Below are 11,371 nucleotides of genomic sequence, written 5' to 3' on the forward strand. Positions count from 1 at the left end.
CCTTGCAGTTAAGAGACGAGAAAGGGTCCGCGGGCCAGAGAAGGCAGTGGCAGGCAGAGTAACGCGGCCTGGGTGTCGCTTTCTCCACCTTTCGCTGTTTCGCGGGGGCCTCTGCACCTGCACATACACCCGGGTGTGGAGACCACGCCGAAGGATCCCTCTGTATATCTTTATATTTCGCGCACGCGATGGTGGTAGGACAAGCCTCGTGGCACATTCGTGTTTCAGCAGGAAGGTATTATGCTTCGCAAGAAAGGTGTTGTTCTTCGTCCGCGATGCTGTTCCTGCGTGGCCTCACGGTCTCGCCGAACGCGCTCACTCATGAGGTCGCCTCCAAAGAGGACTAGTTCCCCCATAGGTTCTCGTGTAGGCGCTTGCCATGTATTTTGCGAGAGGTTGAGGGACACCCACCCTCTGGTCGGGATGGTTTTTTTTCGTAGCTAGACATATGGGGCTATGCATATTTAGGAAATGCAGCGGCGCATGTTCATTTTTTTCAGGTTATACTCACCCTAAGTTTTGAGAGACACAAGAGGCCAGAACGCCGTTCCTGTATTCATTTGGGAAGCCCTGGCACCGGCATTCTGGTGCATTTGCCTAGAGCGCCTCTTGTAAAACTGCCGACAACACCTCGCCGGCATATGTGGCCGACCAAACGTTTGTGGATCTCCTCGGACACACCGCGGTTGCTCTGTGTGGGTACGTACGGCCTTAGACGCTCACTATAGATGAACATTTGTATACTTGTGTATGCTCCTGTCTATTGGAATTGCCACAGCCACCGACGCGCGGAACAGTTTTTGTGGAAATTTGGACAGAGACCGGTGTCGCGTAGCGTGCACACGAGTCTTCAGCTCTCTGTTGCTTTCGCGCTTCTCCCTGGTTCCTGCTTGGGAGCTCTGGGCTCCTGAGAGAGGTTGGAGTGGTGTCCGTGGTTGTGTATCCGTGGCGCATTGCTGTCGTGTGGAAACCTGTTCCCTGTACACAAGGCACAAACATTTCCAAAAGGAATTTCAGGTGTTCAAACAGGTGGATCGGAGAAGAAACGCACAAGTCGTGTATGTACCGCAGTAAAGGTCGATGCGTGTGCTTTCATGCTACCTGTTTCCTGTCAAGAACCTCGATTCCATCATCTTGCGATGCCCGACGGGGGAAAAAATGTCGCTCGTGTGAAGCAAGACGTTGAGAGACTAAAAATGTACCTCGGGAGAAACTGCCGCAAGTGAATTGCGCCCCGGGGATATGAGGAGCGCTGTATTTGTACGTTTCGTGTGCTGACAGTCAATGGAAGAAGTTCATTTTTTAAGTTATGGAAGCTGTCTATGGATGGAGATGCACCTGCACGCGAAAATCTGAAGGACCTGTACTTCCAATTCTTAAACAGTTTCTGTCTGACACACGCCTCCTCGCTAACTGTTGACGCCGCACCTGCGAGCACGTGCTCCCCTTTTTTGAAAAACACGTGGGGACAGAGAAAATGCAACAGAAAAAGAGTCAGTTAAGTCATCAGCTTCGTAGAGTCGTAGAAAGCAGCTGACGCTCGAAAGAACAACATTTTCCGGTGCTTTCTGTTTGTAGAACGAGGACCAGAGAAGGAGCGAATGATTCGTGAAGGTCCCCCATCCGCAGTTGTGCTAGTTGTAGTTCTTGTCCAAACGATGTTTAGTAGTTGCATATCGCAGATTAACCGTCAGAGTTATACGACGGTACGGGGCCAAATTTTTTACTTGTGCAGCTCTCAACCGAAAAGTCTGTTCCCTTCAACTCGAACATCAGTCTGATACCGTTGTGCATACGCTGTCACGTTGGTGTCGCATGATTGATATGTTCTCACAACCTTTTCTGTCCTTTTCACGGGTCTTCTGATTGTAAAACACGCCCAACATCAAGGGAAAGTGCAGGCTTCGCTTCCGTGTCGACGGTCCCTAATCAACGTCTTTCCAGTGGACGTTTGCCCATGCGGAGCCAGGGACAGTCACGTGCAGGAAGGATGCGAACAGTCACCCGACGGTTGCCCATACCGCAAGATCACAGTAGCGCAGAAATGCAACGGAGTAGTGTCGGGCAAAATGCAGTGTATCATCCCTTCTTTAGGCAGATGATCCCGAGCAACCAGTGGACATCCCAAAAAAGAATCAGGCTCCCAGCCTGTAAGAGTGACAATGAGTCTTCTGGTTCGTAGTATATCGTCTAGCAAAATTCGTGGCTGAAGTTCGACCCTTCGCAGTTGACTGTTTTGCCAGACCTCAATTGTTCAGAATCAGATGAATGAGGCTTTTGGGCACCGATCAGCCTCTGCAAATGCACCAGGGGCAGTCAAGTCAAGTAACCGATCAAGAACTGCCACTAGAAGATGCAGGTTCTAAGTTGTTGGTATACCATCTGCACGACTCTACACTGAAGTGAGAAGCTGCTTTCCAGTAGCAATTTCATGACGAACATGGAGTTGGAGGGGCTGTGTCCTCGTGAAAAGGACCGATCTGCCGTGGCCTTCGACGGCAACACTGATCTGTCTCGGCTACAATGCCTGACTGCGGTTATCCTGCAAAAATCTGGAGCCGAGTAGTGTTGAAACATGTGTTCTGATGAATGACAAAAGGGACTCTATTTGCTCGAAAACACGTCACACGCCTAAAGCTCGCAAGCAGAGAGGAGCTGTATCCAAGGTCCAAGACTCATCGGTCCGATGCCGCCAGGTGCAGAAATGATTTACCGCTTGGAATCAGCAGCCACCAGTCTGAACATCATCAGTTTCGACCATCGTGTCATTTACAGCAGGTCCGAGACGGGCTAGCGCACGGCAATGTTCAAATGTTCTTGCGGCCCTTGCGGCGTGGCGCCGGGGCTGTTTGCTGGCTGGTTTCGGGAGTACCTGTTCAACCACTCCAGAAGTGCCGGGGCCGCCGGAGTTTTGCGACCGTCAAATTCTGCATCCCGGAAACAGCCACAGCGACTCTCCGGTGGATGGCTCCTCTCGTCGCAACATCCTTTCTAGCCGGTGACCTCTAGATGATTACTTGCTTTTGGAAGCCGCATTGATCAATCACTTCTTCCATTCTTCCTTTTGCCCTCCCTCAAGTTTCAGTTCACTTCCCCAAGATCGACACGACGAGGCTCTCGTCTACGCCCAGCTTTAAGCAGTCCAGATCACTGTCGCGCCATCAAAACGTGAGAATTGCTTCGCGCAGCACCCTTGCCCAGAGAAGCTCTTTATTCAAAGTCACCAACGCACCCCTTCAAAGCAGTGTCACCAAGCATCTATCTGCGTGGAAGCATGCTGGTAGAGGCACAAGCAAGACAAACCAAGACCTCAATTGTTTCGTCGATGTCATCTGCGTGATCTGCTTTCAGGCCCCATCCCAACCAAAATGAAGTTCCTCACCCAAATCCTCCTGTTCCTTTCCTGCGTCCTGGTTCTGGTCGGGACTGTTCAAGGGCAAATGGTACGTGCGATGTGGATGATCGAGAACAGACATCCAGGATGAAACACGGAAGCACATGTTTCGATGAAAAACGAGTGGTTCAGAGATATGAAGCGACCACGCGTGCGAATTGTATTTGGTGTGGTGTTTCTTGCAGATGGAAGAACCCGAACCTGTCGACGAAAGCATGGAACCAGAGATGGAAAAGATGCTGAAGGAACCCGAACTCGACGAAGAACCCGGAGAGAGGCAGATGGGCAAGCGCCGCGGAGGCTATGGCTACGGTTACGGCTATCCTTACTACGGGGTCGGTTATGGCTACCCGTACTACGGCTATGGATACCCCGGTTACTACGGATACGGCCACAGGCGCTGGGGCCTCCGCCACTATTGGTAAACACTGTTTGCCCCATTATCTGTTGCATTGACGTGGTTCAAGACGCCCCTGTACGATTTGAAAAGTTTGTAGTTTCCCACCAGAATGTAACAGAGAGATCTATGGCGTGGACTGACTGCATTTTGTTGTCCATAAAAGACAAACCTATTTGAAGCATTTTTCCTTTCCGTCGAGGACGCTTGCCGTCAGCTACTGATTTTGTCCGCTTTGACATGCTTAGCCACAAAGCTTCACTGTCCAGAGGTGCAGAGAGGACTCTCGCTTTTCTGCCGGCATTCGAATGCGACTTACCTTAAAACCACCGCAGGGAGCGTTGCTCCCTTGTTCCCCTTCGGGCAAATAGCAACGCAAGATTTGCAGTAGGAAATAGCTCTTAGGTGACTCGTAGCATAGTACTTTTCTCAGACGGTAGCCAGATTTCATACGGCTAGCTCTGCAACAACTTGACGCCTGTACATCAGCCAGTTGAGACTCGAACTTCGGTCGTAGACATAGACGAACAACCTCATGAATTGACGGAAGTCTTGAAGTATCTCTCAGTACCCAGCAAAACGAGGTGGTGCTGCCTGTCACTTCCTCCACACCATTTCTCATCGGGGTTTCTGCGGACAGTGCAATGGGTTTCGTTACCGTATGTGTGGCATGTACCCGTGGGCGAATGGGCTAACCCGTTGCTTCCAAGCAAGCGCCACCTCTGTTCTTGGTGTATACTCCAGTCCGCCGTCACATTTCAGCGACACAAAACGCATTTCTCCGTCCTATTTATGAATTCTATCAGCTTCAGGGCCGTACCACTTCCGGTATACATTTCGATGAAAACTACTTTCTCAATAGCAGGAGGAGGCTGAAGACGGGCTTCTACTCTTGAGTGTGAGGAAACACTCTCCTTATCAGCGGATCTGAAACTTGTTCCGATGATGGATGTTTAGTCAGCGCCCGCATTTAGGCTCAACTCTTTCCACCAGAGACAACCAAAGGAAGGGCCTTCGTGCTCCCATCACGTATCGACTGATTTCTCGAATTCCCTGCAGCGCCCAATAATGGAGATAAGCGCATTCGCACAAGCCCTCATTTTCCGGGCGCCTTAAGAGTTTGAAATCGGTTAATTGAGACGATAGAGGGTGCTTGCATGGATTCCATGATCGCTGAAGTCGAGCAGGCCTTTCACCCCTACTGTTTTTCGCCTACGAAGCACGGGCGGCCGCCATGCATCCTCTCTACCGCTTTTAGCAGCATTTGCCCGCCGTGTGTCCCTTGAAGCTCATCATTTCCGCTGCTCACTCAGCCAAAAGAAAAACAGTAACATTGACCAACCGGGTGTCGCTGGAGCCAGCTCCACTGTTCGTTTGGAAACGGTTCAGCTAGCTATCCTTGCCGCTTTGGGTTAACTCTGGACTGCGTCAACAGTACACACCATGCTTCACTTGTCAGCCAGCCGCATCCGGCTATCCGTTGCAACTGAGAATAGTGAAACCAGCTGCTGCCTTCTTGATGTCTGTGCATTGGTGAAAAGGCTGGAGCGGTTTCTTTCAGGGTGGCTACTTCCCGAAGAAAGGTGCTATACCCGTCCATTCTCGGTGTCAAACATAGGGCTGCATTGGCAGGTCTGCTGTTAACAGTTTGCTCTCTCTAGTCGAAACAAAAATTTCTTGAACACTGGCACTCTGTCAGCCCCGGGCTAAGTGAGCCCTTCAAAAGTCAATTGTGCACATCTGTCACACCTGATTTATGTGAACAGCACCGGTCGAAGTCCGCCGAAAAAAATGTTGGCCGCCACTAGAGCAATGAAGGCATTGACAGTTAGCGCTGTTCTTCTCGCCGTGATGACCGAAGGGTTCGCTCCAGCTGCAGGTCAAGCGGTACGCGACTATTTCACCTGCATTTCCTTTCTGTTCGCTCAGCTCCAGTGCTCCAATGCTCCAATGTTGATGTAATCAGCTCAGAATACTGCCCCTTCTCACGACTGCATTGTGCAATGTGCCGCTCTTTCCTGCGCTTCTGTTATCTGGATTGCAGAGGGCTGGACAAATGATTCCCGCCGAGCAGGAGATTCAGGACATCATCGATCTGGCCAGGATGAAGAATGGGAAAAGACCGATACCTAAAGATACCAAAATTAGCGACCCTAACTCCCTTCCCACCGCCCCTCCTGGCAGGAACCCAGTGGCTGTACTCTCGGAGGTGTCATGGTCAGGTCCGGGCGCCTGAGGTTGTCAGCAATTTTCCCCACTATATCCTTCAGTGCCGCTGAGGCCGAGATGCGTCAGGCATATGTACACCGTTTCTCGATTCGGTTGAGTGTCAAAGTAGGCGCTTTTCCTGCAGGTGTTGCAGAGCAAATGCACAACTCTTTTGCCTGGCTGTGCATAAGCTGACCTCGGGGAATTCTCCAGCTTTCTCGGCCCATTCGCCGAACCTATACTTGTAAGAAGGATGCAGGGAGATCTAAGCGTCATGTTCATTTCATGAGAAAGGGATGCCCGCTCATGTACCAAATTTGCTTACTTGTGCAACAACACCTGTGATAGCAAAAACAACTTCCCGTCCATGCAGATGTTTCGCACCAGAGGTACCCCAGTAAACAAGTTTTTTGCGATACAAATTTCGTTCATTGCTCGGCGTGTTGGGAGGGATTGAACCGCCGCAAACGGCCCTTGTTCTAAGAGAACGGAAGACAGACGCATGCTCTTCAGCCACTCGATACATCGTGCGCATCTGTCATTTACCAATAAGCGGTTAGTTAATTCACCTTTCTACTTCCGCTTTCGATCTTATCCGCATTGCAAGCATCGTCCCCAGCCGGCTGCCCTGGTGGAGCCGATTTCACATTCTCTTCCACGATGTGTTAACATCAGATGGAAAGGCAACTGTGTACCCTCCTCTTATGGCCCAGTGTTCAACGTACGCTGGCACCCAACGCTGGACTGTCTTCAACGCCGTCGCATGTGCCTAGCTTCTACCGAGGCGACAGCTTTCAGCACGCTGGTGCTGTGTCGCTTTTACAAGAACTGGGCGCGACTTTGGAAGAAACTTATAAGCGATTTAATGCGAAAACTCTTTGCACGATGCAGGTTTCCATCGCTCGTGCAAGCGATACGACACGAGATGGTTTCGTCCATTGTGTCGCGTCAAGGCTGTCTGTAGGCTCGAAGAGGTCCAGATGTGTACTGGAGCGCCATTACGGTAGCTTGAAGGGGTTACAAAGAGGATGGATTCTCCTCCTACACTAAACTGCAGACGAGTTAAACCTTTCTGCTGCAGGTCGGTAAACTGTGACATCACGAAAGTCGCACACGGAAGACCAGCAAATACTGCCCTGCTGAGAATCCAGAGAGTGAAGCTCCCGGCTGACTCTGCTGCCACGGCAGGAAAGGGTGGTCTCTTCTCAGACTGTGGAATAGTCATGGACGTTTGTTGCTCTCACAGCTGGAGGGAAGGCTATCCGTATCGCCGTTAAGTGTAACGAACGGATTTTTATTGTCCCGTGCTCCGGTATGTCAGGGTAGAAGGCAACAGACGCCAAGCAGCCTGCTTAACAAAAATATCCTAGGGTAATCTGACTGTGTGGCGTTCCTTCGCACTTCCGAACTCCGGGGTCGCGCTGTATCCCTGATAGGCAGGACTTCGGAACATTTTAGACAGCACGTCTTTCATGCCGTGAGGCTTGCGCGCGCACACATCAAGCGCAAGGCGGCAACACGGCTCCCATATTCGCCTCTGGAGCCAAACTGACATCATTCGGATGTTTATTATCAACGGCAACAACTTGGAGTCAAGGTCTCACGGCCAGTCGCTAGAAGCTGCAACGCGTCTTTTCTACCAGGGTGAGCCACAACATTAGCTGGTCTCGATTCGCAGTAGAGCCCACCTTTTCCCCTTTGGGTGATGAGAGAAATGGATGATTCTGGCTTCACTGGCTTACAGTCCTTCTCCGCACAACACATTTTGAACTCTTTATGCTAAAGTCAATGCGGTGAACCTTGTTGGGAGTTGCCAGCTTCAGCTCTCAAAAGCTGGCTTCGTGCCTACTATCCAGAGCAGCAGAAACTTCTGAACATCTCGTTGCAATAAGCTTGAAGTTAACAATCTAGTGGGCTAAAGGAAGCTCTGGCTGGTCAAGTTCTGTGCAGGTTCACCTCGCCTTTACAACGTGATCTGGTTCTCCGATCTGTGTCGCCAACACAGTTCCCAACATCCAAACTTTCACCAGCATCTGACTCTATGATGTCTTGTAAAGACTCGAACGAGCTCGTAGCGTGTGTGGTCAGCTGCCTGTATTCACTCACAAGGCAGGGATGGCATTCGTACGACTAAATGAAGACGGCACTCAAAATCACTGGCAGCCGTGTTTCAGTGTTCGAGACCTCGTCGGGAGAAAGCAGTGAGCGTCGACGAGACGGGAAAGACAAAGGAAACAGTGTCTTGGGGAACGCAGCAGCTGTGCTCTGTTCCTTGCTGGCCAGCAAATGACGCCGAGTTCCCCTTAAAGAGTCTTGTAAATTTTCACGCATGCTTTATAGGTTCGTGACATATCTCACTTGCTTCCCGCAGTCGCGCCGGTACAGCTTATTCGCGACTGCATGCATCGACGATCGACTTTCTCTCGCTTTTTAACAACACGTCGCTTCGATCTGCGGCTGCAAAAACCGCACTTTTCGGGTCCTTCGCCTTTACCCCCGCTGCTTTCTCGATTTTTCCCGCGGAGAAAAGGACACGGGAATCCTCTGTCCCCGCAACGTGCCAGATTACACTTCGCAAGCGAACCGAAAAGGCGCTTGTCGCCTTTTCGCGGCTTCTGTGAGATGAGTCGAGGAAGTTGTCGATCTCCAGATTGTATTTCGCACTTCTCGAGGCCCTCCCCTACGATGTGTACAACGAACTGTGGAGCTCTCTCATTTCTTGTGTCTCGATATGCATGAAAAATGTGTCCGTAGCGAGGGAGAGTCGAAGCACCTCGCGAGAGTTCGCATCTCGGTTGAGCGACGTGCAGATCGGCATGCAGATACGATTGCGAACCTGCAAAGAGCTAGACGCATTGTCTTTGCCTAGCACTGTACGGTGTTTCTTTGACCTCTTCTTTTCCGTTCCGGTGTATCGGCACTGCGTCGTTCAAGAGAGGGCGTGAGGGGAGCCGAGCATTTCCTACTGCCTTCGATAAGAATAGAAGCTGCAGTTTGTTTCTGTTCTTTCTGGTTTCGTGGCCGCTCTTTCCACGTGACAGCCCTGCTTCTCTGGTGTTCCTCTCCTAGCTACTTCAGCTGTACGAACCCCTGCTGGCTCCACTGTGTCTCCCTTCTTCAGCTTCTTCTTCCGCCTCGGTTTCGGAAACACCGCCTTCGAACTGCTTTCCTCTCCGCTCTTCCGGGAGGTTCGTCGCTTTTCCCCCTTTTTCCGCCTTACTCCCCTGTCTTCCTCTCTGCTGTCCTCCTCTTCTGTCCCGGTCGATCAGAGAAGAGCATGAAGATGGAGAACCGGTTGCCGACGACAGGAACGCCCGCAGCTGGGCAGCGAGGGAAGAAAAGAGAGAGGGAAGACAGGGAAGTAAACAAGGGTCCGCAATCTGTTGTGGAGAAACGAAGAAAAGACGTTGTTCGAGAGCCTAAGAACCCGAGAGAAACCCCCAAGCAAAGAGAGACACGCAAGAGCCAAGACGAGGAGGCGAGAAAGACACTCGCCCCGATCCTGCGAGCCCCGCTTTCCCTCCCCGACTGGGAAGACGAAGAGACCGAACACAGCGAAGAATCTCCCTTTTCTCCTTCCTGTGTTGACTCTGGAGAAGGCGCAGGGAACGCCGTGTCTCCGCCAAATGACGCAACGCTGGCCTCAGACTTGCAAACGCGACAGCCGCCGCCAGGACAGCCTCTTGAGCAAGCGCGTGATCGGGGAGGACATGCATCCGCCGAGAAGCTGCGTGACGCCTCTTCGCTCTCAGATATCCACGGAGAGAAGAAGCGCAGCAGCAGGTCGACGGCCGCCGCACCAACTAGTGAGGGAAGAAGCGAGGCGGGCGCTCCCCACCGAAGGGCCAACAAAGACGTTTTTTGGAAAGGTAAGTGAAAAGGAAAGCGAAAATATCTCTTGCCGTCGTTTTATGTGGATGTACACTGCAGGATGCGGTGTCTTTGCCACGCGGGGACGGAGTGTTCAGCCGCAACCGCGCGGGTTTTCGAGGCTGTCTCTGTATTGTTCCGTTTTTTACCTGTGTCGCCCGCCGTCCTTCTTGCGCTCGAGTGTCTGTTTTCCTCGGCGACTCCTCGCTTCACTCTTCCTTTTTTGGCTTCGCTGCAGATCCGGCCAACCGCCGCATTCTGCGCGGCCTCGCCGCCGTCCTGACAACGACGCCAACCGACAAGGCGAGCTCGCTGAAGAGCACCCAGAAAGGCCTCTCCGGGACGCGGGGAGAGAGAACGGGGCACAGACATGGAGTATCCTTCGAAGAGGAGAGAGACAAAAGCGCGAAGAAAGTGACAGACTGGATGAGCGGCCAAATCGACTGCCGACGGCGAACGCGTCCTGCGCTCTCGAAAGAAAGGCTCTTGCGACAAAAGAAAAGGCGATAAAACGAACGAGAAAGCGGAACAGAGAGAGACGAACAAGGTGATAACGAGAAGAAAGAGAAGAAAATGAGGAAAGAGAAGAGAACGGAGATCGAGGCCAAGATACGCAGAGATGTTCGTGGTCTCGAGGGGGAAAGTATGGTATCTGCCAGCGGGTTTGGACTTTCTGATGTCTTGTATTTCGGCGGTTTCGCCTCTCGCGTCTTGTTCCGGCCTCCGCAGCGTTCTCTCGTTTCGTTTCAATTCTTCCCTTCCTCTCCTTGGTTTCACCACCGTCTCCTCTCCTGGGCATCTCTCTCCTCCCCGTCATGCTTTTCTCCCGCTGTGGCTTCTACGTTCTCTTTCTTTCTCTTTCCTTCCTTCTCTTTTTTTCTCTTTCCTTCCTTCTCTTTTTTCCCTTTCTTTCCTTCTCTTTTTTCCCTTTCTTCCCTTCTCTTTTTTTCTCTTTCTGCCTCTTTCTCTCTGTCTCCCGCGTTTCACCTTTTTCTCTCCTTCCAGCTTTCCTAGTTCTTCCGCGCCGTACTCACCCGTCCGCACCTCTGGCGTCCTTCCCTTGCGCCTCTCTATGTCTTTCGGGTTGCATGTGCGACGAAGGCCCAAATCTTCGTGGTCTTTTCTCTCTCATTACCGCCCTACTGCGATTTCCTTTTCTTTTCGGAATCTCACGCGTGTCTGCTTTCGTTTCGACGAGACCGCCTCAGTCCGTACCCGGGGAGAACTGCAAACCCCAAGCGTCTTCATCGCGCCTGCTCTCTTTGCGGGTTTCCCCTCTTCCGCTGGCTCTGGCTGCGTCTTCGCCCCCGGCCCGTCTTGCTACGCAAAGGCGTCTGTCGGCACCCCACAACAGGAGACAGTTTTCGGAGGCAATTCTCTCACGCTTGGTTCCGCGCTCTCGTCTTTCCTCGCGGGTCGGCCCTCAGACCACGAGGCGAGAGAAACGAGCCTCCCCCGCGCGCCTCGCCTTCTCGGCATCCGCGGCGGGTTTCACGCAACTT

The 11,371-nt window shown here is 52.0% G+C and overlaps 1 protein-coding gene across 1 annotated transcript; it reads left to right on the top strand.

Moving 5' to 3' along the window:
* Positions 1-3,368: 3,368 nt before the first annotated feature.
* NCLIV_023530 (conserved hypothetical protein) lies at positions 3,369-3,819 on the top strand (the record flags this gene model as incomplete). The annotated part of the gene is made up of 2 exons (XM_003882548.1): positions 3,369-3,443; positions 3,580-3,819. 2 exons carry the CDS (start codon positions 3,369-3,371, stop codon positions 3,817-3,819), a joined length of 315 nt encoding a protein of 104 aa, XP_003882597.1.
* Between the last annotated feature and the right edge of the window lie 7,552 nt (positions 3,820-11,371).

This window comes from Neospora caninum, chromosome VIIa (assembly GCF_000208865.1).
Source record: "Neospora caninum Liverpool complete genome, chromosome VIIa".
NCBI lineage: Eukaryota > Apicomplexa > Conoidasida > Eucoccidiorida > Sarcocystidae > Neospora > Neospora caninum.